Here is a 27,748-nt window from a genome sequence, read left to right as displayed (position 1 = left end):
AATGCAACAAAATTATTCCAGATTACATTATACAATCAAATTGCACTATTTACTGCCTGGAAAAAATACTTTTTATATCTTTGTTTGAAATGCCAAATAACCTGAACATTTGGGTCACATACTCTAATGCAATTACTTTTTGTTATTTTTATTTTAAAATTAATTATTTTTAGTGGTTTCCGCCTAAAGTGAATATTCACAAATAGAGGATATTTGGAATTATTAGAGGCATTAAAATTACTTTTCTATATTCCAGACTTCAGTTCATCCTTGAAAAAAACCTTTTCTCTTTTCATTCACTCATTCATTCAATTGTATTTATTGAGCGCTTACTGTGTGCAGAGCACTGTAATAAGCGCTTGGGAAGTAAAAGTTGGCAACATGTAGCAACGGTCCCTACCCAACAGCGGGCTCACAGTCTAGAAGGGGGAGACAGACAACAAAACAAAACATGTGGACAGGTGTCAAGTCATCAGAATAAATACAAGTAAAGCTAGATGAACATCATTAACAAAATAAATAGAATAGTAAATATGAACAAGTAAAATAAATAGAGTAATAAATCTGTACATATATACAGGTGCTGTGAGGAGGGGAAGGAGGTAGGGCAGGGGTAATGGGGAGGAGGAAAGGAAAACGGGGGCTCAGTCTGGGAAGGCCTCCTGTAAGAGGTGAGCTCTCAATAGGGTTTTGAAGGGAGGAAGAGAGCTAGCTTGACGGATGTGCGGAGGGAGGGCATTCCAGGCTGGGGGAGGACGTGGGCCGGGGGTCGATGGTGGTACAGGCAAGAACGAGGTACAGTGAGGAGGTTAGCGGCAGAGGAACGGAGGGTGCGAGCTGGGCTATAGAAGGAGAGAAGGGAGGTGAGGTAGGAGGGGGCGAGGTGATGGACAGCCTTGAAGCCGAGAGTGAAGAGTTTTTGCTTGATGCGTAGGTTGACATGCAGCCACTGGAGATTTTTGAGGAGGGGAGTAACATGCCCAGAGCGTTTCTGTACAAAGATAATCCGGGCAACAGAGTGAAGTATAGACTGAAGTGGAGAGAGTCAGGAGGATGGGAGATCAGAGAGGAAGCTGATGCAGTAATCCAGTCAGGATAGGATGAGAGACTGAACCAGAAGGGTAGCGGTTTGGATGGAAAGGAAAGGGCAGATCTTGGCGATGTTGCGGAGGTGAGACCGGCAGGTTTAGGTGATAGATTGGATGTGAGGGGTGAACGAGAAAGCGGAGTCGAGGATGACACCAAAGTTGCGGGCTTGTGAGCCGGGAAGGATGGTAGTGCCGTCTACAGTGACGGGAAAGTCAGGGAAAGGGCATGGTTTGGGAGGGAAGATACGGAGTTCAGTCTTGGACATACTGAGTTTTAGATCGCGGGCAGACATCCAGATGGAGATGTCCTGAAGGCAGGAGGAGACCCGAGCCTGAAGGGAGGGAGAGAAAGCAGGGGCAGGGATGTAGATTTGGGTGTCATCAGCGTAGAGATGATAGTTGAAGCCATGGGAGCGAATGAGTTCACCAAGGGAGTAAGTGCAGATAGAGAACAGAAGGGGACCAAGAACTGACCCTTGAGGAACCCCTACAGTAAGGGGATGGGAGGGGGAGGAGGAGCCCGCAAAGGTGACAGAGAATGGATTAATAAACATACTATTTCTTCATAAAAATATTAGCCCACTGAAAAAGTTGCAAAATATGTTTTTCATCTTTCCCTTTAAATATGCCTTTTCAGAGTATACGTTGGTGTACGTACATCTAGCTCTTCAACAAAAGCGGCCAAATCTTCTTTCCAAAGATCTGACGGAGATTTTCTCTTGAGATCATTCAGTTCCCTTCCCTATGAAAAATATAATAGGTCACTTTTAAAATTATTCAACATGAAGAAACAGAGTATGAAAAAATTACAATCTTTCCTATAAGTCATAGGGATACTGCTAAGAAGAAAATGGTGGCAAAATATTTATTCCACAAAGTTCATACTTTGGAATCTCTCTGTTTAATGAGCTCTTCAACTTTTTCTTTAGTAAGACACCATAGGGACATATTTAAGATGTAGTTAAAATCAGGGCCTGCGGTTGTTCCTGAATCAGAAGAACTGTCATCGTGCTGGTTTTGTGTTTCGTCCTCTTCTGCCGCCTGTAAGGAAACCCATCAATCTTTATATTAAAACTTCAATGCAATGTATGCAAATTACAGAACTACACAAAACACTGAATCTGTTCTGATGCACTCTAAACTCAATACTGTTTTTGAAGGAGCAGCTAGATAAAAAGTTTTCCATACATACAAGAATGTGTCCCTATAAAAGTGTGCCTCTTGTAAAAAGTTATTCATGTGAGGAATGCCTATGACAAGACTCTTAAATAAATGATAGAATAATGAGACTAGCAGCTACCTAGCATGCAGTTAACCAATTTAGGGTTAAATGAATTCCAATGACTAAGGTAAAATATATGTAGATTATTTAGAGAGAGTCCTTGATAATTATTAAACCTTGCCAATTTATAGAGGGGGCAGTCCTATTGCAAATAACCAAGTTTTCCATATTAAAAAATGAACAATTCCAAATAAAAAAACATTACCAGATACATTTTATGAACACCTGCACTATTACTGCCTGATAAAGTTTTAATGACAAACCCACTAAAATTATACATTAAAAACTGAGGGACAGAGGAAATTTACTTATCTCAAACTAATGGATTAGACTAAGAATGAATGAAATTCTACTTAATTTTTATTAGAAAGCCCTGCATTATTATGAAAATCCCCCTACCAAAAAAGTGATCATTTGGGTACATAGAAAGAATAGTTAAACCCCATGAAAATGGTCTCTTCTTCCACTGCCCAATTTCAAAATTCCAATATCGTATTAAATTCAGTAAAGAAATGATATAAATGGAAACAGTTTTAATATGTCTATAACAGCTAATAAAGTAGAATTCACTTCTAAAATGGAGAGAACTCACACTGCTGGACAAAAATTGATAAAACTTTGAAGTATTAATCAAGCATCAACTTGAATCTGTGCCCTTTGGGCATTGGGTAGTCACCCCACTCAGCCCCACAGCACTTATGTACATATTTATAAATCATTTATTTATATCGTCTGCCTCCTCATCTAGACTAAACCCACTGAGAGCAGGGGACATATCTACCTACTCTGATGCACTGCACTCTCCCCCAAGCGCTTAGTACCAGTGTTCTGAACACAGTAAGCACTCAAATTCAACTGACTGATCAAAACCAGTCCCCTTAAACCAAATTAAAGCTACAGTTAGGTTCACTGATTGGTTTGATTTGACTCTTGGCCTGTCAATGATTTCAACATTTGATAATCAAATGGGTCAATGCTAAGCCATTAACTGTTTGTTAATGCATAATACAGCATAGGGGTTCACTCTGCAACTTCATAAAGCAAAGTATTCCCTCATAACTTACACTGTAAAAGTTTCATCTCCATTTTAAGATAGAAAAAAATAAAATTTTCTACAAATGGATGCCAATAATCAGATATCTAAAAAGTAACATTATCCAGATTTAACCATCTTTGTTGAAGTAGTGAGTAAGAATCACTCAATTAGTCTTACACCACCACAAATAAGTTACTTAAAACTTGTTTTTAAATAATAAATTAAATGTGGCATGAGGTTGTACAGCTACTTTTGTTAGCATCTATTTCTTTCTCCTTTGGAAATTTGGAGGAAGCTAACTGGATGCCAAAAATTAAGAGTTTGGGCCCAGACTACTCTAGTTTATTGGGCTGAATCTAGTTTATGTCCAAACATGTTTTACTTGACTACCAGTCAAGACAGTCAAGATAGCGGCCAAATTCAGAGGTCCAGTATCTTAAAAAGGGGTAGAGAAACAAACCAAAAAAAAAAAAAAAAACCCCCACAAAAAAGCTATTCCACTCTTCAAAAAATCATTTTCCCTTAGAGTACAAATTCTCTTCTATGTTTAAGTGTGCCTTTCAATTATTTACAGAAAGCTAAAATACGGAGTAACAATTCCGAAATTACTTTTATTAGTAAAACTTGCAAAAATTACAAGTGGCCAAACAGCTAAAATTTTACTAGCGATGATTCAGCCGAGACTAAGCAACATGCTTTGTCCATTAAGTTTTCTTGCCTAACGCTCTGTAGCCTTATTTCCTGAGACAGTTCTACAATTTGCCTTTTTGAAGAAGTCATCAAATTCAACTTTCCCCCCCATAAACTCATCAGTTTCAGACAGTTTTAAAATAATATGGCGATAAAGCTAAACAGATGCCAAAACAACACTACTTGTGGGGTAACAGAAAAGGAAGAAATAACTTTTCCAAGAGAATAACACTGATTTATTTTGATCCAACAGCTCTCCCAATTTCTCTATTTGATGCCACTACCCTTCCCTCATTCTAAGTCCTTCAAATATCTTCATTGTAAATGTTCAATTATTAAATTACCTGGACCTTTATAATTTTGCTTCTCTTGGGGTACTAATGCCTGCATCAAATAGGACAGAGCACAGAAGAAGCTGTAAGTTTCTAGAAAAACTACTGAAATTCAATAAGATGGGAACCAGCTGAGGTTGAAAATTTAAAGATGTAGGAAATTTAAAAGTCTGAGTTCAAGTAGGGTTGCATTATTACTACGATGTTAAATGCACATTTCAAGCATCTTATAGACCAAAAAATAGCTTTCTTCTATATAAACATAGGAGGCTATCATCGGTAATGTTCAGTCTTTGAATCTATCAAGCATTTCTCCCCCTTCACTGAGTGAATATTTTACTGAATTAGAGAAAAGATGAAACATTTCACCTCCCAGTGTGAATCCTCATCCCAGACCAGGTCAGTGGTTAGCAAATGCCATTATATGACTACAGAGTGAACACTGGGAAATGTGCTACCAGTCTCCATCCCTGACAACAGACACGCACCTTACAAAAACCACCACCACCACAACTAACACCCTTATTGGCAGGCTCAGGAAAAAGCCAAGGAGGCTGAGCTACCTTCTCACAACTGGAGTGATTTCTCCAGGTCATGGCTGAGTCACACTGGCAATATGCTTTTTGGTGGGTTTGCACTGCAAATTCCTGTGCTGTATCTGTTCTGTGGATAAACAGAAGACTTCAGTCTCCAAAGCTGTCGGTTCAGCACCTCGGCCAGCACTAAATCACCCAAGGGACTTCTAGGGACTTTTTTGTCGGGTTTGTTGCCTTTTTGCTTTAAACGCTTCTCTTTTTCTGCAAATTATTACCTTTTCTTGTGCTTCTTTCCACGCTTTCACTGGGTCAGATTCATAACCTCTCTGGACTAACATTTGAATCAAATCTCTCTTTGACCTATTCTCTATGTGAGGGAAAAATAAAGTTAGGATCAAGAAAAGAGATTCATGATGTATTTGTAAACATTCTACTGAGCAAAATGTCTTCTATAACCAATGATTTTTCCACTTTGATGATCAAATATCCTAAGCTTTACTCTTACCTATAGTGATTTTCCCCTGTATTTTCTCTAGAATGAAGCGAGCTTGATTGTTAAGTTTGGTAGATTCCGCTCCCAACATTCCCATAAGCCATTCCCTACGCAAACTATAATAATTTAATCTTAATTCAAAGAACTCCTTCAGGATGTCCTGAACAGTTTCATACTTCTTCAGACATCCCATATGATCGAACAGCACCTATATAAAACAAAAGATTTGCATGAATTGATTTCATAAATCTAAAAGAATGCTTATATTAATGTTTGTCTCCCTCTCTACACTGAAAGCTCATTGTGGACAGGGAACGTGTCTACCAACTCTGCTGTATTGTACCCGCTCTCAAGAACTTAGTACAGTGCTCTGCCCTCACTAAGCACTGAACTGTTACCAATGTTAATGATATTTCATACCGACTAAATTTGGTACATCTATAATAGACTTATATGGAAAAAACACCACCCCTAAAATCTGTTAAAGTAAGACTTAAAAGCATCTGTTTTGACCCTGCCTATAAGAACTGCAAACAAGAGAATTCGTACAAATAATAATAATAAAAAAATTGTAGTACAGCTTCTATTACAGTGGAAATATTACAAACTGCTAACAAAACTTTGGTTAAATTGAAATTTTCCACATGTCTATACCCTTAAGATTTTTGTTTCAGAGTTTCAGCAAATTTGATGGAGAGGATAGGAAAAATAATGGGAAAAAGGAGGGGTTTTGAGTGTTTTGTTTTCTGGTATGGCTTTTTTCATGATTGAATCATTATTATGTCATCAATCTTTTGCCACATTCCCCAATTTTCTTCCTCCCTTGTTGCTCATTCTTTCAGCAGTCCCTACAGGAGACCTATGGAAATATTTCTATTTGAAGGAGTTGTAGTAGTTTGCCACACAAACCTTCCGCTTCATATTGAAGAATATTTAGGGAAGCAGCATGACTTAATGGAAAGAGCCCAGGTCCAGGAGTCAGAGGATTTGGGTTCTAATCTCAGAGGATTTGGGTTCTAATCCTGGTTCAGCCACTTCCTTCCATGTGACCTTAGGTAAATCACTTAACTTCTCTGTGCCTCAGTTTCCTTATCTGTAAAATGGTAATTCAATACCTATTCTCCCTCCTAGACTGTGAGCTCCATGTGAGATGGGGACTGTATCTCATCTGATTATCTTCTGTCACCCCCTTCTAGACTGTGAGCCCACTGTTGGGTAGGGACTGTCTCTATATGTTGCCAGCTTGTACTTCCCAAGCGCTTTAGTACAGTGCTCTGCACACAGTAAGTGCTCAATAAATATGATTGATTGATTGATTGATTGATCTACCCCAAGGTTCAGTACAGTGCTTGGCACATAGTAAGAACTTAATACCACAATTATTATCATTTCTTAACTACATGACTCCCTGGGGCTGAAGGTAGCACTAATGTGTCCCCTAACATCTGAAAATACTAAGGATTATGTTGTGACTAATTACGATACTTGAATTTAAAATCCAAAAATACTTTCATTAAAACTATATTACTTTCCAAAATGCTTGAAAAAGGCAAAAGGGTTTGATAGCTACCGCTCTATTTTTTGCGTAACAGAATTCTAACCGCCCCTTTCCAAATTCAACAAAATATAAATGCTAAAATTCCAGTAGTATTTCAAATTTACAGCATTGTTAGTTCACATATCTCAAATATGTAATAATAATAATAATTGCATTTGTTAAGCACTTACTATGTACCAGGTACTGTACTAAGAGCTTGGATAGATACAAGATAATCAGATCCCACATGGGGCTCACATTCTAAATAGGAGGGGGCTCAGGTATTGAATCCCCATTTTGCAGATTAGGAAACTGAGGCATGGGGAAGTTAAATTACTTGCCCAAAGTGACACAGCGGATAAGTGGCAGAGTTGGGATTAGAACCCAGGTCCCCTAACTCCCAGGCCTGTGTTTTTCCCACTAGGCCACACCGCTTCCCTAAAAATCAAAGGCTACTACTAAAAGATTCCATGTGTCTTCAATAATAAAACAGTATACTACGTTAATGAACACAGGAAGAATTGAATTCTGAATACTGTTTTTACTCTCCAATTCTCAGGGTTTCAAATTCTAATGTTACAATTTTTTTGTCGCTTTCTTCAGAATATTTGTAGCAAACTCACAAACTTAATTCAAAAGGCTTTTCTACTACAGCAAGAAGTACAAGTGAATATCTTTCCTAATTAAACAAACTGATTTTGTTTTTGATTTTTTCAATCTCCAATAATTGAAAGCACTACAGTTAAATTTAAAGATAAATTTCATCCAAATGAGAGGTACACATAACTCAGGACAGCTCTACAATTCCTGATCTAGCAGAATTTTGCTCTGAAAGACATAAAGAACCACAGAAATAACAGTGTTTTCTTACACAACCTGGTAGCAATGCCCAGGAAATGCAGGTCTCTCCAATTGCACAGAAGCACAGAAAGCTATTTCTTTGTATAATTTCAGAAACAACACCCAAAACTCTTTATATAGATTTGTACACCAGGCCATTTCAAATAGAGCTTTAATGCATGCATTTAATAAAAGTTCAATAGTTAATATATAGAAGTTACCATAGAATTGCAAGTGAGAGTAGTTTGAAGTTTAAAAACTTTATGCAATCCAGCAGCCTCTGCTTGCGCAAGTTTTTCTTCTGTCATTTTCACAACAAATTTCACCGTTGTATCTGTATGATACTCTTTGTAGTCAGAAATTAATGCTGGTGTTTTGTCCGTTCCATTGAGCATAGGTTCTAACACCTGTTCCTTGTACACCTGCAAAAAGCAGAGATAAAGACTTAAAGAATGATTTTTTAGTGTGATACTTTCATGATAACATGAAAGTTTCCAAACTGCTTTGCTTTACAGCAGTGATGAAAATCTCTAAAACCAGAACTCTCGCTTTCTAATTTTAGCATTTCCTACAGAGCCATTAGAGACAGGAATATTGAGAATTTCAGAAGCAATAAAGAAGACTTATCCAAAGTATATGCTACAATACAATGGCTCAGCCCCTACCCACAGAAGGTGGGAATAAATAAAGAGGTTAAAGGTACAAATAAGACAAAGGAGTTTCATATTACCCTCACCAGATAACTGGCCATTCTCTATTTGTGTGGCTGGTTTTATAGATTTGTATAACTAAATGTCATACAAACAAAAAAACCACTCTAACTTTACTGAAGTACTGAAACAACAGAAACCAGCTCTCCTGCTACCTCATAAAACAAAAAACCCTATATTAATCCACTGATTTTTAAAAGATAAGATACCAGGTCTCATCAATAGTATCCTGCAAAGTAATTTTGTCACAGGACAAAAGATATTTTCTAAGCTATTCAGAAAAGAAGAGAAATGAATATTCAAGGAAAAAAGTAGTAATAATAGTCTTTCAAATGAGTCATATGGAAACACAGTAACACGGACTGCCAAGTGAGTCCAGTAGAGATTCCTCTCTACTCGACTCTCTCAGGAATTTTAAATGTTTAAGAAAAAATTTAACATCCCTTCTATACTTACCTGGGTCCATGTTCTCACTGGAAGCTCAGTGATCTCTACAGTATTCCTGTCTACCACAAATATTTCACCACTAACTGCATATTGGTTCTGACCAAGCTCTTGGATTGTTCCTCTGAAATTTTTGTAGTTTGGAAGCTGCAGAAACAAATAAAAATGAAAACTAACAAATTACTTTTAAAACCACGCACCCAAACATTGAGAATCATTTGCCATTCTAATGGCAACCTGGCATTATGAAAAAGAAAACACTCAGACTAAGTGATTTTCACAAGTTGTATTTTTAACTTGTGATTTTTGTATGAATGACTGCTGTTTGCAATAAAAAGTATGCTACTGTTGCAATGTTATTCATGTATAATTGATTGGCTACATAGTTCTGGATAATTTGGGGGGAAAAAAATGGGTTACCCGGCCTCGGTTTGGGAGCCAATACTCAATTTTAGCATTGCTTATAAAGAAGATTGGTTCTGACTTTCATTTCAATTCAAGACATGGTTTTCAGGAACCAACTGTGTCATAAGTCCACAGACTACCTGTGCAGGTGCTTGGGATCCAAAAGTATTGACTGTGTTGGGGAGGCTTTGTAGCACACAGACCCTAGCTCTCACTGCAATGGGATGCACAGGAAGAAACCAAAATAATCCAGTGGGCCACAGTAGCAGCTATTCCGACTGAGTTACTCACTTTTCCACTGTCCAAAAGCCGGCAGGAAGGGGCTCCTTACCCTTTCCCCACCAAAAATGTATATACTTGTCTGCCTCCTGAAGCCTTCTCTAATGCATTCTAATGTTAAGCAGCTCTGCTTCGTTCTTTCTGCTTACTTAAACCACAGACACTTCTCCAAACACATTGGAGTTAAGAATCTTGATGAACCCTACTTTAAATGAATTTCGCAAAGCTGCACACGGGCATAAAACTATTCCAGCAAGCTATATGTCCTATCAGATAGATGTAGATTGATGGAAGAATGCTTCCAAATTCCCCAACAGCATTCTAATCCAAAACATGTGTCATGGGAAAATTGATTGTACACCTAAAGTACACTAGAGACCTGTAGTTAAGTAGCCTAATAGTCTTATACATAAGCCCAGAGCGCTATAATAAAAGCTACATGGAAGAAATTACAAATCTAAATTACATTTTGTAAGACAGTGCAATACTGCATTATAGTCAATCACTGGTGAGAGCTACAGTTCTTTTTTTGAGGTTGGCAAGAGAGCTGTGGAGAGTAAAGGAAAAACTACATTTTTTCCAGTAGGAAAAGGAGTTGATTCACTACATTTCACACCAATAAGACTGGTCCTTCCTCTGGAAGTGCAGAGACAAGAACTTGTTCTCTTGTTCTGAGTCCCTTGACTGCGAAAGACATGTTCTGTTGCTTCTCCTGAAACAAGGCCTTCCATGTGTTCAACTGCTTGCTTCTTTGTTTAATTAGTGCTTGAGGAAAAATAGGCCAGAGAAATAAGGATTTGTGGCCTGGAATCGAGTTTTATGGTTTAAGTCTGGGCTTTTTCTTGCATTCCTTTCTGAGTAAATCCTTCTGAGCAAAACAGTATTTGTGAGTAATAAGTGGGGGGGGGGGAGAGAGAGAGAGAGAGAGAGAGAGAGAGAGAGAATACTCTCAGATACGCTCAGACTTGGGCTATCAAAGCTCTGGAAAGCTTTGAAAGATTTAAGTGGAATTTTCCTCTGAGTTTTGGAATCAGATATTTTAACTCCTTTACTTCTAATATCCTTGTCTTGTTGGGATTCTTATGGTAGCCAAGAGAAAATGGACAGAATGTCCCCCAGAATCTCTTCAGAGATTTCATGGGACTTCTCAGGGAAGTCCCACGCACATCTGTCACATTCAAAATGTTTTGTACCAATAAAACAGTAACTGGTATCCAACACAGTCTTAGCCAAGGGGTAAGTTAACAAATATGGTCCTGCTGCCAAGCCAAAATTGTTTAGCTAGAAGATCACAACATACAATAAGTCATTATTATTTGGGAACTTTTAGGTCTATCACAATTAATTTTCATAAAAATCCCTATAAAATTAAAGGGATAAAGTAACGGTTGCCCATTCCTTCCCACATCAAGTACAAATTTCTGACAATTGGCTTTACAGCTCTCAATCAGTCCTCTCATCACTACTTATTTTTACCAATCCCTCCCAGCTTGCCAACTTCTTTCCTCCCAAGCCAACCTACTCACTGTTCCAGTCCCGTCTCTCTCGCTACCAAGTTGGATAACTGCACAAAACAAATATAGATTCTTTTACACCAGACACCCTTCCAATTTCACTGTTAAATCTAAGTTTTTGTTAGGTGCCCAAAGCCTCAACTGTGAACAGCCACATAGGTAAGACCATGCAAAAAAAGCCTTAATCTTAGGCTTTTATCCAAATATGGTATCTTTCCATTAATCTGCTTGTCCTATTGCATAAAGTACACCCACCTTACTTTCCTGCCACATTAGTTTAATCTGTCCAACCAATAAACCATGGAGTGGGTAGATGGATAACTGGACTAATGGACTTAGCCACATGGAAACAGAGGAAGTAGCCAGAATCATTTATGAAGCCCTTTTCCCAGAAGTTTTCTACCAAATTCTAGAAAGCTTCTAACTACAGTACTTCTCCACTAAACAATAACAACAAATGGAACCTCACTATTGCCCAGAGATATAGTATGGAAGTAGATTTCGGGAACTTTACAGTTTAAAAAGGAACATTAATGTCTAAACTGCCTTGCGTTGTTTTTCAAAGCTTTGATGTTAAAAAGCATATTTAAGATATAAAGCTGTGCTAAAACATATTTAACAACCTGATACAGTGGGGTTTTTTAGGTGTGCCCATTGGGGAAAATGAGTTCAAACATCTACACCAAAGTCTCTCACATAACAGTGCCCCGACTTGGTTAACTTGCCCTAGAGGAGTATGATTTTGTGCTGTTTTGAAGCAGCTAGAAAGAGTGCAATATTCAGCACTTAACTCTGGGCCAGTTTTCCCAACTGCAATTGAAATGATACCAGCCCCCACATCCATATTTAACAGGGTTTGTTGTGCTGCCAAACAGACATTATGTAAAGAAACACACACTGTATTTTGAGAAAGGGAGTAATACTATCAACATAAAAGTAGAGGCAACTGTGGTGTAATTATTACCATAGGATGAGGATCCAAGCCATCCAACATTCGCCTGACATTGTTCACAATCTCCCTAGCATCATAGTTAGGAAGTTTACACGCCCATCCTGTACCAATGCCCTCAGCGCCGTTTATTAAAACCATGGGAATGATGGGAATATACCACTCAGGTTCTACCCGCTGGTTATCATCATAAAGGAACTTAAGCAGGTTGTCATCCACTGCAGGGAAAAGCAGTCTTGCTAAAGTGCTGAAGGAAAAAAAAAAACAACAAATAAAAAAAAACCCAGAAGTACACATGATTTATCCATTAACTAGCAACTAACTGGAAATGGAAAGAATTAGCTTTAATAAAATGCAGTGATCATTTTTTCTTCTCCATTCGAGGGGATTTTTTGAGTGCTTACAGTGTGCAGAGCACTATACTAAGCGCTTGGAAGAGCACAATATAACCGTTGGTAGACACATTCCCCGCCCGCCATCTTACAGTCTAGATGTGGAGACAAATATGAAAACTTATGGAAATAATAATAATAATGGTGCTTATGAAGTGCTTATTAGGCATCAAAGACTTTTTTAAATCCTGGGGGTATTCAATCATTCATTCATTCAATTAAATTTATTGAGCGCTTACTGTGTGCAGAGCACTGTACTAAGCGCTTGGGAAGTACAAGTTGGCAACATCTAGAGACGGTTCCTACCCAACAGCGGGTTCACAGTCTAGAAGGGGGAGACAAACAAAACAAAACATACTAACAAAATAAAATAAATAGAATAAATATGTACAAGTAAAATAAATAGAGTAATAAATATGTACAAACATATATACATATATACAGGTGCTGTGGGGAGGGGAAGGAAGTAAGGCAGGGGGGAAATACAATTAAACAGGTTGGACACAGTCCCTTGCCCATATGGGGCTCACAGTCTAAACAGGAGGGAGAACAGGTATTAAATCCCCATTTTACAGATGAAAAAACTGAGGCATAGAGAAGATAAGTGACTTGCCCAAGGTCACAAAACGACTAGTGGCAAAGTCAGGACTAGAACCCAGGTCCTGGCTCCCAGGCCTGTGCTCTTTCCACTAGACCACGCTGCTTCTCATTAAATGCTCACAATACCTCTACTTCATAAGCCAAGTGACTAATGTATACTGTGAAAATATGGCAAATCTATTATCCCAGAGTATTTAAAACTGATGTATGTAATATGTTAAGCAACCAGAATAGATAGAATGGCCACATAATATGTTTCACCAGCCTAAAATAAGGCTTATATTCAAACAGACTTTGATTTGAGTGGTTTTAGCATAATCTTCCCAATTTTGATGACTGAGAAACCCTCATGAAACGTGTTTTTATATCAGATTCATAGATGGAACAGATTATAATAATCAAATGATAAAAGTGGAAAATTTCCACATCGTTCTTTTTCGCCATTAGGCAAGCAGGAAAAGTTACCCCAGGATCACCACGGAAACTGCTCCATGGCCAAAGAATAACTCTTCTCCAGCCCCCTTACCTGTAGGTTAACTATGGTTGAAGTAAAAATAATCCTGGGGCCCATTAGGCTCCCATTGCTTTAATATGACGCTACTGAAGAAAACAAAAGAATCACATCTATAATTATGAGGTCACTGTTGGTTTCAATACGATACCTAAATCATCTTATTCCATTAATTAACAAATGGTACCTTAACATTGTGAAAATATATCGAGGACTCGCAGCATCTTTGCCACCATGAAGCCTGGTTCCAAACTGACCAATGGGCTGCAGCAGATTAATATTGTTACTTCCAACAAAGTTCTGAGCCAAATTAACAATAGTCATCATTAACGCTTGCTGGAAAGTAGAAGAAAAAGAGTATCAGAAAAAATGTGTGCCGCTTTCTGGATGACAGAAAATACCACATCATTTTTTCTACATTAAACTGTAGCATTTCCTCTCCTGCAATTTCCATTTTATGAATTTCATAAGTATGATAACATTTACCCCCTGATTTTCCGTGAAAAGAAAAGAACATTCCAGAAGGCTGACATATTATTCTTACTTGGATCTGTGTTAGCCTTCACATATCTCAAATACCTTCAAATTCAATACTCACTTCTCCATGATGATAAGCAGACATCTCAGCCACTGATCCAGCCAACTGCGCAACCTTAACTTCCCGTTTGTCATTCCTCTTGCAACAGGTAAACAAAACTTTGCGTTGACCTGGCTTAAAGCCTATTTTGAAAAAAAAAAAAAACAAAAACCCCAAAACACCCCCAAAAACGCAATAATGCATTTAAACACATTCATTATTTTAAATTATGGATTTATCAGGCCTATCAATGTTTCAGCACTGATATTTGACTATTTTTCATTAGTTTGATAGGATTCAAATATCCAAAATTTTTGTCCCTAGATAACACATGGGAGCAAACTGGATATTGACTTGAAATTGTCTCTTTGAAGACTTTAACCCCTCACAGTTCCTTGCATTTGAAATGCATTAAGTGATGTACAACAATAGCTAACCAGTCTCTGATATGCCCCAAAACAATTTAAATTACAAAAACTACTTACCATCAACAAGGGATGGTATAGATCTTTCGTTGTCTGAGTTTGAAAAGAGAATCAACTCCTTGTTGATGAAATCATTGTACGTTAAATGCTTTGTTGCTGTACCATATAAAAATTGCTAAGAGAAAATACACACACCAACATTACCATTGTTACTACCTTAATCTTAGTTTCTAGCTCTTTTCCCTCCTTCCCGGGTTATCGGTCATGCTTTATGACTAACCTCTGGAAGGCCATGTAACCTGCGCTGCCTGCGATCCTCCATGAAATTTGTTAGCCATTCTTTGCGATCATCAATCTTCTTTTTACTGAAAGCCTGAAATATTTGACGCCACTCAAGATGTAATATGTGATATGAGAGCTTTGAACAGTACATAGCGGTAATGAAGAAAAACAGAGATCTTTTTTCTACTTACTCCAAATATTCTAAGACTAGCAGAACGACCCATTCTTCAACCAGGTTAAGACAGATGACCCTTATATGTAAAGACATGTGCAAGCGCACACACAGAAACACACATGTTCTTACACACTTACGAAGGAAATCTAAGCATCTCTAACTCTCATCAGCAGTTGTATATATGGACAATGGCAGCATCTCATGTATCCCCATTCCCCAACAAATTCAGAGTCATTTGACAGAAAAAAGATGCCTAGTTCAGTCTCTGACCCAGACAATAACAGTGCTTGGCACATAGTAAGTGCTTAACAAACACCACCATTATATTATTATTATTATTACTTATAATGGTATTAAAGCAGGCCACTTTTGGTTTAGAAAAGAAACCTACATTTCTTGATAGAGTAGTTATAGACTCAGAAGTAGAGGACCTGAAGGAGAGAGATGTAAAGGGGGCACGTTATTTTTAGGTTTGAGGTAGTGGTGTCCAGAGCGACTTCCCTGGGCCCAAGCTTCTCAGTTCCTCCTTTTCCAAAACACAACGGGCTCACTCAGGTCACAGGTTGGCTTCGATTTTGGATGGCACATGTTGGCTGCATTCCCGCCGTGCCAACCAATCCCCAGCTAGAACAACCGCTATTATAACTGATTTTCAACCAAACGCACCTACAGCAAACTGAAGAAGGTACCAATTGGCACTGATTTAGCTTCAGCCAAGAAGCTAATCTTGGCCCAGGCTCCTTCCATTCTCAAATTGTCTTTTCCTAATCTTGGCAAGTGGGTTAGCAGAGCTATCTAAAACCAAAATTTCATTGACGCTTACTTTCCACAATCAGTCTACAAATGTACATTTAATTGAACTGCACAAAAAAGTGATTTCTAAAATCTAAACGCTCTTGAATTTACAGGAGTGAGGGAAGTAGGAAGGAGGAGTATATCTAATTGGTGAAGGCTGCTCTTTCAAGTGCTTATAATTCCCTGGTCCCCTCCCCAGTGTAACATTTTAGCTCTCCTGGTTCTTGTCCCTCCCTCCTGACACTGGCCACCAACACTGAATCTCGTGGTTCCTTTATTACCTGTTGCTTGCCATACTACTATAATCACAACTCCACTGCTTCAACTCAATCAAGGACATTTATTAAGCACTTACTGTGTGCAGACCATGGTAACTAAGCACACCTGCGAAAAAGTATCATATAACAGAGTTGGTAGACACATTCCTTTCTCAAGAACTCACAGTCTAGAGGGAGAGACTGACATTAAAATAAATTACAGGCGTTTACACCGCTTGGAGCAAGAAGTGATGTGGCCTAGTGGATACAACACAGGCCAGGAAGGAAGAAGGAGCGTGACTTAGTGGCAGGAACACGGGCTTAGGAGTCAGAGGACGTGGGTCCTAATACCGGCACCACCACTTGTCAGCTGTGTGATTTTGGGCAAGTCACTTCACTTCTCTGTGCCTCAGTTACCTCATCTGTAAAGTGAGGATTAAGACTGTGAGCCCCACATGGGACAACCTGATTACCTTGTATCTACCCCGGCACTTAGAACAGTGCTTGGCACGTAGTATGCACTTAAACAAATACCATCATCATCACCAAGTAGGATTTGGGTTCTAATCCCTGCTCCTCCACTTGTCTGCTGTACGACCTTGGGCAAGTCACTTAACTTCCCTGTACCCCAGTTACCTCATCGGTAAAATGGAGATTAGGTCTGAGAGTCCCATGTGGGGCATGGAGTGTGTCCAATTTTATTAATTTGTATCTAAACCACCAACTAGTAGACTGCCTGGCAAACAGTGGTCAGTTCTTGGTCCCCTTCTGTTCTCTATCTACACTCACTCCCTTGGTGAACCCATTCGCTCCCACGGCTTCAACTATCATCTCTACACTGATGACACCCAAATCTACATCTCTGCCCCTGCTCTCTCTCCCTCCCTCCAGGATCGTATCTCCTCCTGCCTTCAGGACATCTCCATCTGGATGTCTGCCCGCCATCGGTGCAAACCCCGGTTCCGCCAATTGTCGGCTGTGTGACTTTGGGCAAGTCACTTAACTTCTCTGTGACTCAGTTACCTCATCTGTAAAATGCGGATTAAGACTGTGAGCCCCTCATGGGACAACCTGATCACCTTGTAACCTCCCCAGCGCTTTGCACATAGTAAGCGCTTAATAAACGCCATCATTATTATTATTATTATTATTATTATTATTACCATCTAAAACTCAGTATGTCCAAGATTGAACTCCTTATCTTCCCTCCCAAACCCTGCCCTCTCCCTGACTTTCCCGTCACTGTAGATGGCACTACCATCCTTTCCATCTCACAAGCCCACAACCTTGGTGTCATCCTCGACTCCGCTCTCTCGTTCACCCCACACATCCAATCCATCACCAAAACCTGACGGTCTCACCTCCGCAACATCACCAAGATCCGCCCTTTCCTCTTCATCCAAACCGCTACCTTGCTGGTTCAATCTCATCCTATCCCGACTGGATTACTGCATCAGCCTCCTCTCTGATCTCCCACCCTCCTGTCTCTCCGCACTTCAGTCTGTACTTCACTCTGTGGCCCGGATTATCTTTGTGCAGAAATACTCCAGGCATGTTACTCCCCTCCTCAAAAATCTCCAGTGGCTGCCTGTCAACCTACGCATCAAGCAAAAACTCCTCACTCTCAGCTTCAAGGCTGTCCATCACCTCGCCCCCTCCTAACTCACCTCCCTTCTCTCCTTCTACAGCCTGGCCTGCACCCTCCACTCCCCTGCTGCTAACCTCCTTAATGTACCTTGTTCTCGCCTGTCCTGCTGTCAACCCCCGGACCATGTCCTTCCCCTGGCCTGGAATGCCCTCCCTCCACACATCCGCCAAGCTAGCTCTTTTCCTACCTTCAAAGCCCTACTGAGAGCTCACCTCCTCCAGGAGGCCTTCCCAGACTGAGCCCCCTTTTTCCTCTCCTCCTCCCCATCCCCCCGGCCCTACTTCCTTCCCCTCTCCACAACACTTGTATATATTTGTGCAGATTTATTACTCTATTTTACTTGTACATGTTTACCATTCTATTTATTTTGTTAATGATGTGCATATAGCTTTAATTCTATTTGTTCTGACGATTTTGACACCTGTCTACACGTTTTGTTTTGTTGTCTGTCACCCCCTTCTAGACTGTGAGCCCGTTGCTGGGTACGGACCGTCTCTATATGTTAATGACTTGTATTTCCCAAGCACTTAGTACAGTGCTCTGCACATAGTAAGCGCTCAATAAATGCGATTGAATGAATAAATGAATAACAAATACCATAAAAGAAAATAAATGGGAAGGAGGTGACAGGGGTGAGATATTCTCTTTCCCCCCTCTGCTACCCTCTCCTACCTCTCACTCTCCCTAAGAAAGGGAAAGCATGGAATTTCCAAATGAATGAGATACTAAACTCTTGAATCTGATGGAAGTTTTCCCGGCTCTCTGACATGAATCTACATGCTGCTTCCTCCTAGAGACTCCTTGTTATTGTCAAAGGTAAACTTGCATCACACCCTACATAAGCTCTTTAAAACTGAGTTTTGAAACAGCCAAGCACTTGCCATCAGAGAGCTCATTATAACCGGTTCCAAATATACCGTCGTAGAGGACAACATGCCAGGAACCAAACTGTGTGAATGATGCCCTAAGGGATGATGTTACAATCGAGTTATACAACAAATCCTGAGCCCAAATAGATGAAACTTCTTCAGGAAAACAGAATCAGCAATTTTAGATGGGTTTGCAATACACCCAGTAAACTTAAAATACAATAAAAATCAGTTAACTGGATTAGGAGGTGTTATCTGACAGACAGTCCCTATCCAGGGACTGGGACAAGCAGCGTACAGTAGCTGATCTTCTTACCAGGGTGATGGCAGCATCATCTTCAGGCCCAGCATATCTGAACAAGATGCGATGCCTTTCCATATCAGCAAAGTATTCCTTTGCTTCTTTAGCCGTGCTGGTACCTAACCCTACATAATGAGAGGAGATTTGATGAGTGAAAAAGTAGAGATTCTTGATTTTCCCTGTCTAGCAACCTGTACCTATAAACTGTGCACTATGCAGCACACATAAGCATGAGAAGCAGTCTTGTGTAGTGGTAAGAACACCAGCCTGGGAGAGGGAATTCCTAATCTGGCATTAATGTGCTTAATACCACAAATACTATTACAAATATTACAATCCTTGAACTAAGTCTGTATCATGGGGCAATTTTTCCATAGACTGACATGCTATCAAGCTGGGTCATTTCCAAAACCTCTGGACAAATCATATGAAATTCCTTTGTGTGTTACACCACTCTGTTATACTAAACATCACTGAGATGGATTTTCACACCTATGCTAACGTATTTCAAGGCATAGGATCACATAAACGTATCCCAAGTCCTCATTTTGTTAATGTGTCTCTGCCGGAACCTGCAGGAATTGTGGGCTTGTTCTACTGACTGAGGTAGTGGTTTTCAACTTTACTGAATTAGGTTGAAAAACATATCTTTTCCTTATTTTCATAAAGTAGCACGTTAAGTCCTACTGAATGGCTCTGAACATCCCTCTGTATCAGGGTCTTCTTTGATCATTTTTATAAATGATTCCTTGAAAACTGATACAGGATTTCTTAAACCCAAAATTTTAGCTGATAAGTGAGTAATCACAACTCCTTCATGTTTTGACATTGTGTAATAATATAGTAGATTGCCAACGTTAAATGTCTTCCTTTTTTGGACAACTGTCAGAATGAGATCCAATAAATTCACTGACATCTGCATTATCCATCTCAAAATGAAGTTGCCTCTCCGGTTCAATAACTTCTTTTTGATATCCACTTCTACGCCTTGAAATTTTGACAAAACTGTGGGTACAGCTTCCTCCATTATCCACTGATTGTTGCCTGCCTCATTGAGCCAGATGACAAGGAAACAAGGAGGGATTTCCTTACCTGTAGCGCTCAAACATCAGTGCCAACTTGTACTTCCCAAGTGCTTAGTACAGTGCTCTGCACACAGTAAGTGCTCAATAAATACGACTGAATGAATGAATCATCATCAATCGTATTTATTGAGCACTTACTATGTGCAGAGCACTGTATGAATCAGTGGGGTGTGGCATTTGTATAGGGCAAGACATCAAAGAATATAGGTTGTCTTCGTGGGGAGGTTGAAATGGGGGTGACTTAACTTGGGGTAAAGTATCAAACACTACCAGATGTATCCCAGGATATATTATAGGGTGGCTGCTAACTGGGGCAAGTATCCAATAGAAATAGCTGTATCAGTGCGGTTTATGTTACACATATATGAGCTCCATGTGGTACATAGGCTGTATCCAACCTGTTTCACTTGTTATCTACCCTAGCACTTACAGTGCTGGCACATAGTAAGCGGTTACAAAAAATACCATGAAAAATTAAAAATTAAAAAGTGGAAGGCTGTAACCTGGCAAAAGAACTGGGGTGATCCTGGGGAGGAGGAGGAGCCCGGCCTTGGAGGTGAAATTCCCTAGGGCTTTTGGGTTTCTTTTCTAGATTTATGGAACTCTGGAAGCTCAGAGGAATGTGCTGGCATGCAAAACCCACTAAGGACTCTCCCCTGCCTGTGTGATCTCCAGTAGTAGCAGGCCTAGTTGCTGCCTCCTGGATTCGGATATGCTAACCCCAAAATGAAGTCAATGTGGCACTGCAAGTTCTCTCTGTAAGCTCATTTTGAGCAGGGAATGTGTCCCAAGAGCTTAGCACAGTGCTCTGCATAGAGTAAGTGCTTAATAACTATGTTTGATTCTTCAAGGTTCCATATTGCATATCTCATTTCCCCTTACCTCCTATGGAAATGACAGAGGAGATGTAAGGAATGTCTACATAAAGCAACTCAGGTCATATAATAATAGTAAGTGCTTAACAAATACCATTATTATTATTATTATTATTATTATATGACCTGAGTTGCTTTACTGAGTCGCTTAACACATAGTAAGTGCTTAACAAATACCATTATTATTATTATGTGTTAAGCGCTGGGGTAGATATAGGATAGTCAAGTTGTCCCATGTGGGGCTCACACTTTTAATCCCCATTTTACAGATGAAGTAACTGATGCACAGAGAAGTTAAGTGACTTGCCCAAAGTCAAACAGCAGACAAGCGGCAGAGGCAGAATTAGAACTCATGTCCTCTGACTCCCAAGCTCATGCTCTTTCCACTGAACCATGCTGCATTTCCCTGGTAACACTTCCAGTTAACTTTCCAGTAAGCAGTGTGACAGAGCTCCCAAAATAAACTCTCAGAAATGAATAGGTTGGTTTTAGTTACTTGAGCTGTTTTTTGTTAGCTTTGTATGAACAACACAGAAGTTAACCCGGGGAGTAGCAAGGGAGCCAGAACCCCCATAACCATGATATTATTAACTTGACTAAATTTTAAAATTAAGTTACTCGAGAATAAGTTTAAAAACTTCCTTAACAAAATGCTCCCACAACTGAAACTACTTTAGAAAAGATTAAATACCTATTCTCCCTCGATTTAATACTGTGAGCCCCATGTGGGACAGGGACTGTGTCCAACCCAATTATCTCGCATTTACCCCAGCACTTAGTACACTGCCTGGCACATAACAGTCGCTTAACAGATACCATTTAAAAAAACAAAAAAGCGATTAACTGGTATCTACCCCAGTGCTCAGATCAATGCTTGCTTGGTACATGATAAAGCCAAATAATAATAGCCAAATTTCCGGATTTCTAAAATACAAACCTTTGTAGTACTTTATTTTCCATGCCTTATGATTTTCCATATGTTTCTTCCATTCATCAAATTCAGGAATACTGTAGAAGGAAAGCTCCTGCTTGTTTTTACTTGCCTTTAAGGAGAAAAGAAACCCATTTAGTTTTCTTAATGTGTCTTAAGACAAAATTTTTTTTGATATCAATATAACTTAGTACCTTTACAATGGGAGTAATGAACTCTTCAAGAAAACCATGTTTCAAAAGGGATGGCCAATTGTGATGAATGAAATTAATTAGCAAGCCTTTTATGTGGGAGCCATCCTGATCCTAAATTTTTTGGGGGGGAAAAAAGCATTCATGATTATACATACACACATGGTATATTTAAAATAGACAGCACCTACACATTTAAAAAAATGAAAGAAGACAAAAAACCAGCCAATCCTTAGATTAGAAATGAAATTCTGCTATAATGCACTGCATTATGAAGGGGATGCCCTCTGAGTTTCATCGAATGGAATTTTACATTAGCAAAAATAATGAGGAATGTATCAGAAGGCTGACCATTAAATTCTAAGCTTATATTAAGATTGGTACCTTTTGATTCTAGAACTTCTTAAATCAAGAACTTCTTATTCAAAAAAAGAGGCTATGTTTTCCACATAGGAGGAAGAGGGAAGCTCTGCTGGGCAGGGCAGCCAGTTGACCTTGACTCTTTCAGAGTTGTGAGGCAAGGAAATTTCCCTTTCTCATTTGGCAGTTCTCTAGCAGATTATTCCTCCCCAAGTGGGATATTATGATGTTCTTCCGAGAGTGTCAGCACCACTCACAACGTAACTATGACGGTGGGTTCAATGTAAAGGGAAGTGAGCTGTGACACCCGCTACGACCCTGACCACAAATGCCACACAAATCACTCAGTGCTGTGGAGGGAAGGTAGGAAATACGTATCCCAACCGTACTCATCGAAGAGTGCATGACGGCTGCCTGCTGTCCACCTGGCTCACTAGCTGTTAACGTAAAGTTTCCAAGGTCCAATGGGGCCACTGGCACTTAGTGGAGAATTTGGTAAGCAGGAGACAATCCCGAAGGGTAGCTAAGGATATCTTATCAACCTCTCTATCACTTTACTTTTCAATTTTCTTTTGTGTTTCATGCTCAATCATTATTTACTATGCCGTGTTATTTCCTGAGGTACAAAAAGTGTTCATCAATCAGGTCGCTCGTCTCCTACTACAACCAGCCCACACACTTCATTCCTCTACTGCGAACCTTCTCACTCTGCCTCGTTACCATCTATCTCGCTGTCGACCCCTTGTTCGTGCCCTCCTTTATCCCCTACTGTCACCACTTACCACATCCAACCTCAATTATTACACCAGCTTCTTCGCTGACCTCCGTCTCCAGTCTCTCCCCATTCCACTCCATAATTCACTCTCCAGCCATACATTTTTCTAAAAACCCACTCAGTCCCCGTCTCCCCACTCCTCGAAAACACTCATCTCCACATCACATAGAAACTTCTTGCTATTGGCTTTAGGGCAGTCAATCAGCTCTCTCTGTCCTACCTTACCTTGCTAATCTACAACCCAGCCCACACTTCACTCCTCAAATGCTTAGCCACTCATGTACCTTGATCTCATCTGTCTCCCCACCGACCCCTCCCTCTGGACTGGACCTCTCTCCCCCTTCATATCGACCAAACCACCATTTTCTCCATCTTCAAAGTCCTAAAAGCATATCTCCTTTAAGAGGCCTTTCCTGACTACCCCCTCATTTCCCCACCCTTGTGCATCACCTATGCAAATGGGTCTGTACTCCTTAAGCACTTTTACACTCATCCCATCCCCAGTCTCAAAGCACTTATGTACATGTCCTTATACTTGACCACTTCCTCTAACTGAAATTGATTTTAATGTCTGTTTCCCCCAATAGACTGTAAGCTCCTTTAGTTTTTAAAATGGTTATTTTCTAAACTGTTTACTATGTGCCAAGCATTACTTTAAGCACTGGAGTAGACACAAGATAATCAGGTTGGACACAGTCCAACCCAGTCCTTGTCCCACATATCAATCAATGGTATTTACTGAGCGTTTACTGCGTGCAGAGCACTGTACTAAGCACTTGGCAGCAAAGATTATAGTAGGGTTGGTAGAAATGTTCCCTGCCTACAAGAGGCTTATAGTCTAGAGGAAGAAAGAGACAACAAAATTATGGATATATACAGGCCTCCACAATGTCCACCTAACACGCCCTCACCTAGGGCTCAGTCTTCATCTCCATTTTACAGAAGAAGTAAGTAGGACACAGAGAAGTTAAGTGACTTGTCCAAGGTTACACAGCAGATAAGCGGAGGAACTAGGATTAGAACCCAGGTCCTCTGATTCCCAGGCCTGTGCTCTTTGCTTCAGGCTACTCTGCTTCTTGTGGGCAGGGATCATGTCCACCAATTCTACTATGCTGTACTCCCCTAAGCGCTTAGTCAATAAACCATATTTATTGAGCGCTCACTGTGTGCAGAGCACTGTACTTGGGAGAGTAGAATAACACAATTTAACAGACATATTCCCTGCCCACAACAAACTTGGTACAGTGCTCTGCACTCAATACATACTATTTATCTATTCCCGTGAGTCCTCACCCCTTAAGCAATGAGACACTCATCCACTCTCCAGACCCAGAGCACTTCTGCACATGCTTTAAACTCAGATGCTTCCTCTTAACTACAGTGCCTAGCTCTCCAACTAGCCTGCAAATTCCTTGGGGACATGGACCATGTCTACCAACTGTATTGTACTGTTCTCCATTGAGTGCTTAGTACAGTTTTCTGCACACAGTAAACTCTTACTAAATACCATTCATTGATTCACCTAGTCCCTTTTGCCTCCTCACCCACTAAGCGCTGAGCACTCAGCCAGTATCTTCACCCCACAGCACTTTGAAACTCAGTTGCTTCCCCCTACCTGAAATGTATTTTAATGTCTGTCATTCCAGCTAGACTGTAAGAACCTTGAAGGAGGGGATTGTGCCTACTAAACTCTATCGCATCCTCTCGAATTCTTAAGTACGGTGCTCTGATTAAATACTGTTCACAGAACAAAACATTTTATGATCACAAGGTTTACATTATAAAAGCTATTATTTTAAGCAAATTGCTCAACTGTATAGGAGTAATTAATTTTAAGAAGACATGGACAACTTGCATTATAATATAGGAGACCTAGCAAAGCTTATGCATGAAGACCAAAGTAGCTGTTTAAACTATTTCCTACACTATATAATTAAGTATAACTACAGTACATAATGCATTCACATAACTCTCAAACCAACCTGATCAGTCATAATCATTATCTTTCCATAGCGCAATGTTTTCAGAGATTCTGCATCTTCGTAACTTTTTTTGTACTGAAGACCAACTATTTTAATAATATTGTTGATTTCTGCATTTTCCATAATCTGTGTAAAAATAAGTTTTCACCAAGTTAAGGTCTGTGAAATAAATTATAATCTATGCATAACAGGTTATGATTTGCAGCAGTAAGGACTAAAATGTACTGTCTTTTTGAATAGTACCTGTTTATGGGAGGCTTCTCGAACATTCAGAATTTTACCCCTCAATGGAAATACTCCATATCTATCTCGTCCAATCACACCTAACCCAGAAACTGCTAGTGATTTGGCAGAATCTCCTTCTGTTAAAATCAACGTGCATTCCAGGGAATGTTTACCACCTTACAGGGAAGAAAAAGAAAACAACAGAAGCATCAATGAATAGAAACTCTTGGGAAAACAGCCGCTCTTTACCATTATCATCAATCAATTAACGGTATTTATGAAGCACTTACAATGTGCAGAGCCCTGTACTAAGAACATGGGAGAGCACAAAACAACACAGTTGGCAGACAGGTTCCCTGGCCACAACAAGCTTACAGTCTAAACACTATTCTCTTATGGTTTAAAACAGATTCAGTTACATAAGAGAATATGACTACCTTACTCTTCTTTAAATGGTTAAAATTATGAGGTCACAATCCCCGCTGGTTTTATTTAAAAAAACTACTTTTTCTTGCAAAAGGAAAGGTAGAGAGACTTCCAGGAAACATGTTTTAGAGCACACTTTAAAACTGATAAAGAAATTTCAAATACATTTTTAGATCTTACCAGCATCATTAGCATCATCCAATTTGGGAATGCCTTTGATTTTACTGTACTTCACTGATGAACATTTCTTGTTCAGTTGAGTCTGTGCCTTAAATTTGACCCAATTTAAAATACTTTCTACAATCCCACAGTTGGAGGCCTAAAGGTTGAAGGTAAATTAGGTGAAAAAACAGCCATTTTCACATACTTAAACTTTCTTAAATCATTTTATTACATCTTTGGACTCTCTTGGTTCTACTAAGTTTTTGCAGCAAAACTAATAATTGCCCATACCACAGCTAGATTGTTAGAAAATAGCCATGGACTTTTCATGCCCCTTACTTCACCTCCTTCTCTCCCCTACTGCCTATTTTTGGGTCATTTCATTCATTCAATCGGATTTATTGAGCACTTACTGTGAGCAGAGCACTGTACTAAGCACTTGGGAAGTACAAGTCGGCAACATATAGAGACGGTCCCTACCCAACAACGGCTCACAGTCTACGAATTCCCCACTACCTCTCCCACAGAGTAGGTGAAAGAAATTTGTCAAATATCAGTCGATGTTTGACCCTCCACACTAAGAAGGGAGAACTGGAATTGATATAAAACGTCAGATAAAACAAAACAATGGATAACAAAACAGAAGAGGGTGGTCCAGATCAGTGGATCAAGAAGAGGGCTTCCAAGGGCTCTTGTGCCAGATCAGGGGAAGTCAGACGCATGGTAAACTTTTCAATTTGCCTCAGATAAATTACATAATGGATCATTCACTCAAGAAGATCCAAAAGTGACTTAGCACTTCCTATGAATATGTAAAATAAGGCTTCTGGATTGATTATTTGTAGATTTCATTTAACCATGCTCTTGGCTTCCCCCAGCACCAGGATAAGTGAATGAACTTTGGCTGTAAAATGAATTTTAATTTTTGGAGAAACTAACATGAAAACAAGAAAAAATAAACAAGATCATGGAAGAGCAAGTATGCCCTTACACAGTTCAATTCTAGACCAGTTAGCCTGTTTCACTATATCCTGGAATACACAACATCAAGAATCACACTTCTGCCCTTAGAAGTAGCACATTCAACCTTTTGGTACCAGATGATACCATTTCTGTCACTGTATGAATTACAAATTGCTAAGATGGAAATTCATCAAAAAAAACCTGACATCTTGTGAAGAAGAAAACTAGATCAACTTTCAGCGAAAAAACCCTACAGTATTATTAGGTAAATCTGTACTCACTGCTTTGAAAAATTTTTCTGACAGCTGACATTTGGACCCAAAGCTCTTGGGCTGTAAAGTCATGTTCTCCTTTGTCTGAGAATCGAAAGTTGGATTTTCAATAAGGCAATTAACAAAAACCCATATGTGATTTTTTACCTGTTGAAAGCATGAGAAAACAAAATACAAACTTTGGTTAGTTTTGTTTCTCTTCAGTGACTGAGTAGCATAAAAACTCTAGGTATATTTTGGGTTGTGAGAGATAGGATCTCCTTCACAGGGGGTTTTGATGGACTGAGGGATACTCATCATTATTGGGGTTGCAGAACCTAATTGTTGTCCAACAGCCAGAAGTGGAATTTCAGGTACTTCTGACCCGTGTCATCATGTCGACCACCTCTCAGCATGCTCACCTGCCACCATCACTTCCCTGGGTGGCAGGAGCACCAACTGGGATGGCAACAAATAATACCAGGAAGGTCTTCTGAGCCCCTATGGAGTAATTTAAGACTTATTCTTGGGTAAAGAGCGCAGTTTGAAGGCCTA

General features: G+C 39.6%; 1 protein-coding gene across 1 annotated transcript in view; it reads right to left on the bottom strand.

Annotated features, from left to right (window-relative positions):
- The window catches only part of TOP2B (DNA topoisomerase II beta), an 89,953-nt gene that overhangs the window by 15,762 nt on the left and 46,443 nt on the right, over positions 1–27,748 (bottom strand). The window contains exons 10-27 of the mRNA XM_038767590.1: positions 27,224–27,361; positions 25,998–26,136; positions 25,410–25,567; positions 25,167–25,292; positions 22,053–22,163; positions 21,865–21,970; positions 18,983–19,092; positions 14,921–15,013; positions 14,701–14,815; positions 14,237–14,358; positions 13,826–13,974; positions 12,151–12,382; positions 9,001–9,135; positions 8,056–8,256; positions 5,470–5,665; positions 5,240–5,331; positions 1,974–2,129; positions 1,747–1,830 (exon numbers count right to left, since the gene is read on the bottom strand). Coding sequence (XP_038623518.1) covers positions 1,747–1,830; positions 1,974–2,129; positions 5,240–5,331; positions 5,470–5,665; positions 8,056–8,256; positions 9,001–9,135; positions 12,151–12,382; positions 13,826–13,974; positions 14,237–14,358; positions 14,701–14,815; positions 14,921–15,013; positions 18,983–19,092; positions 21,865–21,970; positions 22,053–22,163; positions 25,167–25,292; positions 25,410–25,567; positions 25,998–26,136; positions 27,224–27,361 — 2,463 coding nt within the window. The remainder of the gene's footprint in view (positions 1–1,746; positions 1,831–1,973; positions 2,130–5,239; positions 5,332–5,469; positions 5,666–8,055; positions 8,257–9,000; positions 9,136–12,150; positions 12,383–13,825; positions 13,975–14,236; positions 14,359–14,700; positions 14,816–14,920; positions 15,014–18,982; positions 19,093–21,864; positions 21,971–22,052; positions 22,164–25,166; positions 25,293–25,409; positions 25,568–25,997; positions 26,137–27,223; positions 27,362–27,748) is intronic.

Source organism: Tachyglossus aculeatus, chromosome 2, assembly GCF_015852505.1.
Source record: "Tachyglossus aculeatus isolate mTacAcu1 chromosome 2, mTacAcu1.pri, whole genome shotgun sequence".
NCBI lineage: Eukaryota > Metazoa > Chordata > Mammalia > Monotremata > Tachyglossidae > Tachyglossus > Tachyglossus aculeatus.
This window is presented reverse-complemented; position numbering and strand designations above follow the sequence as displayed.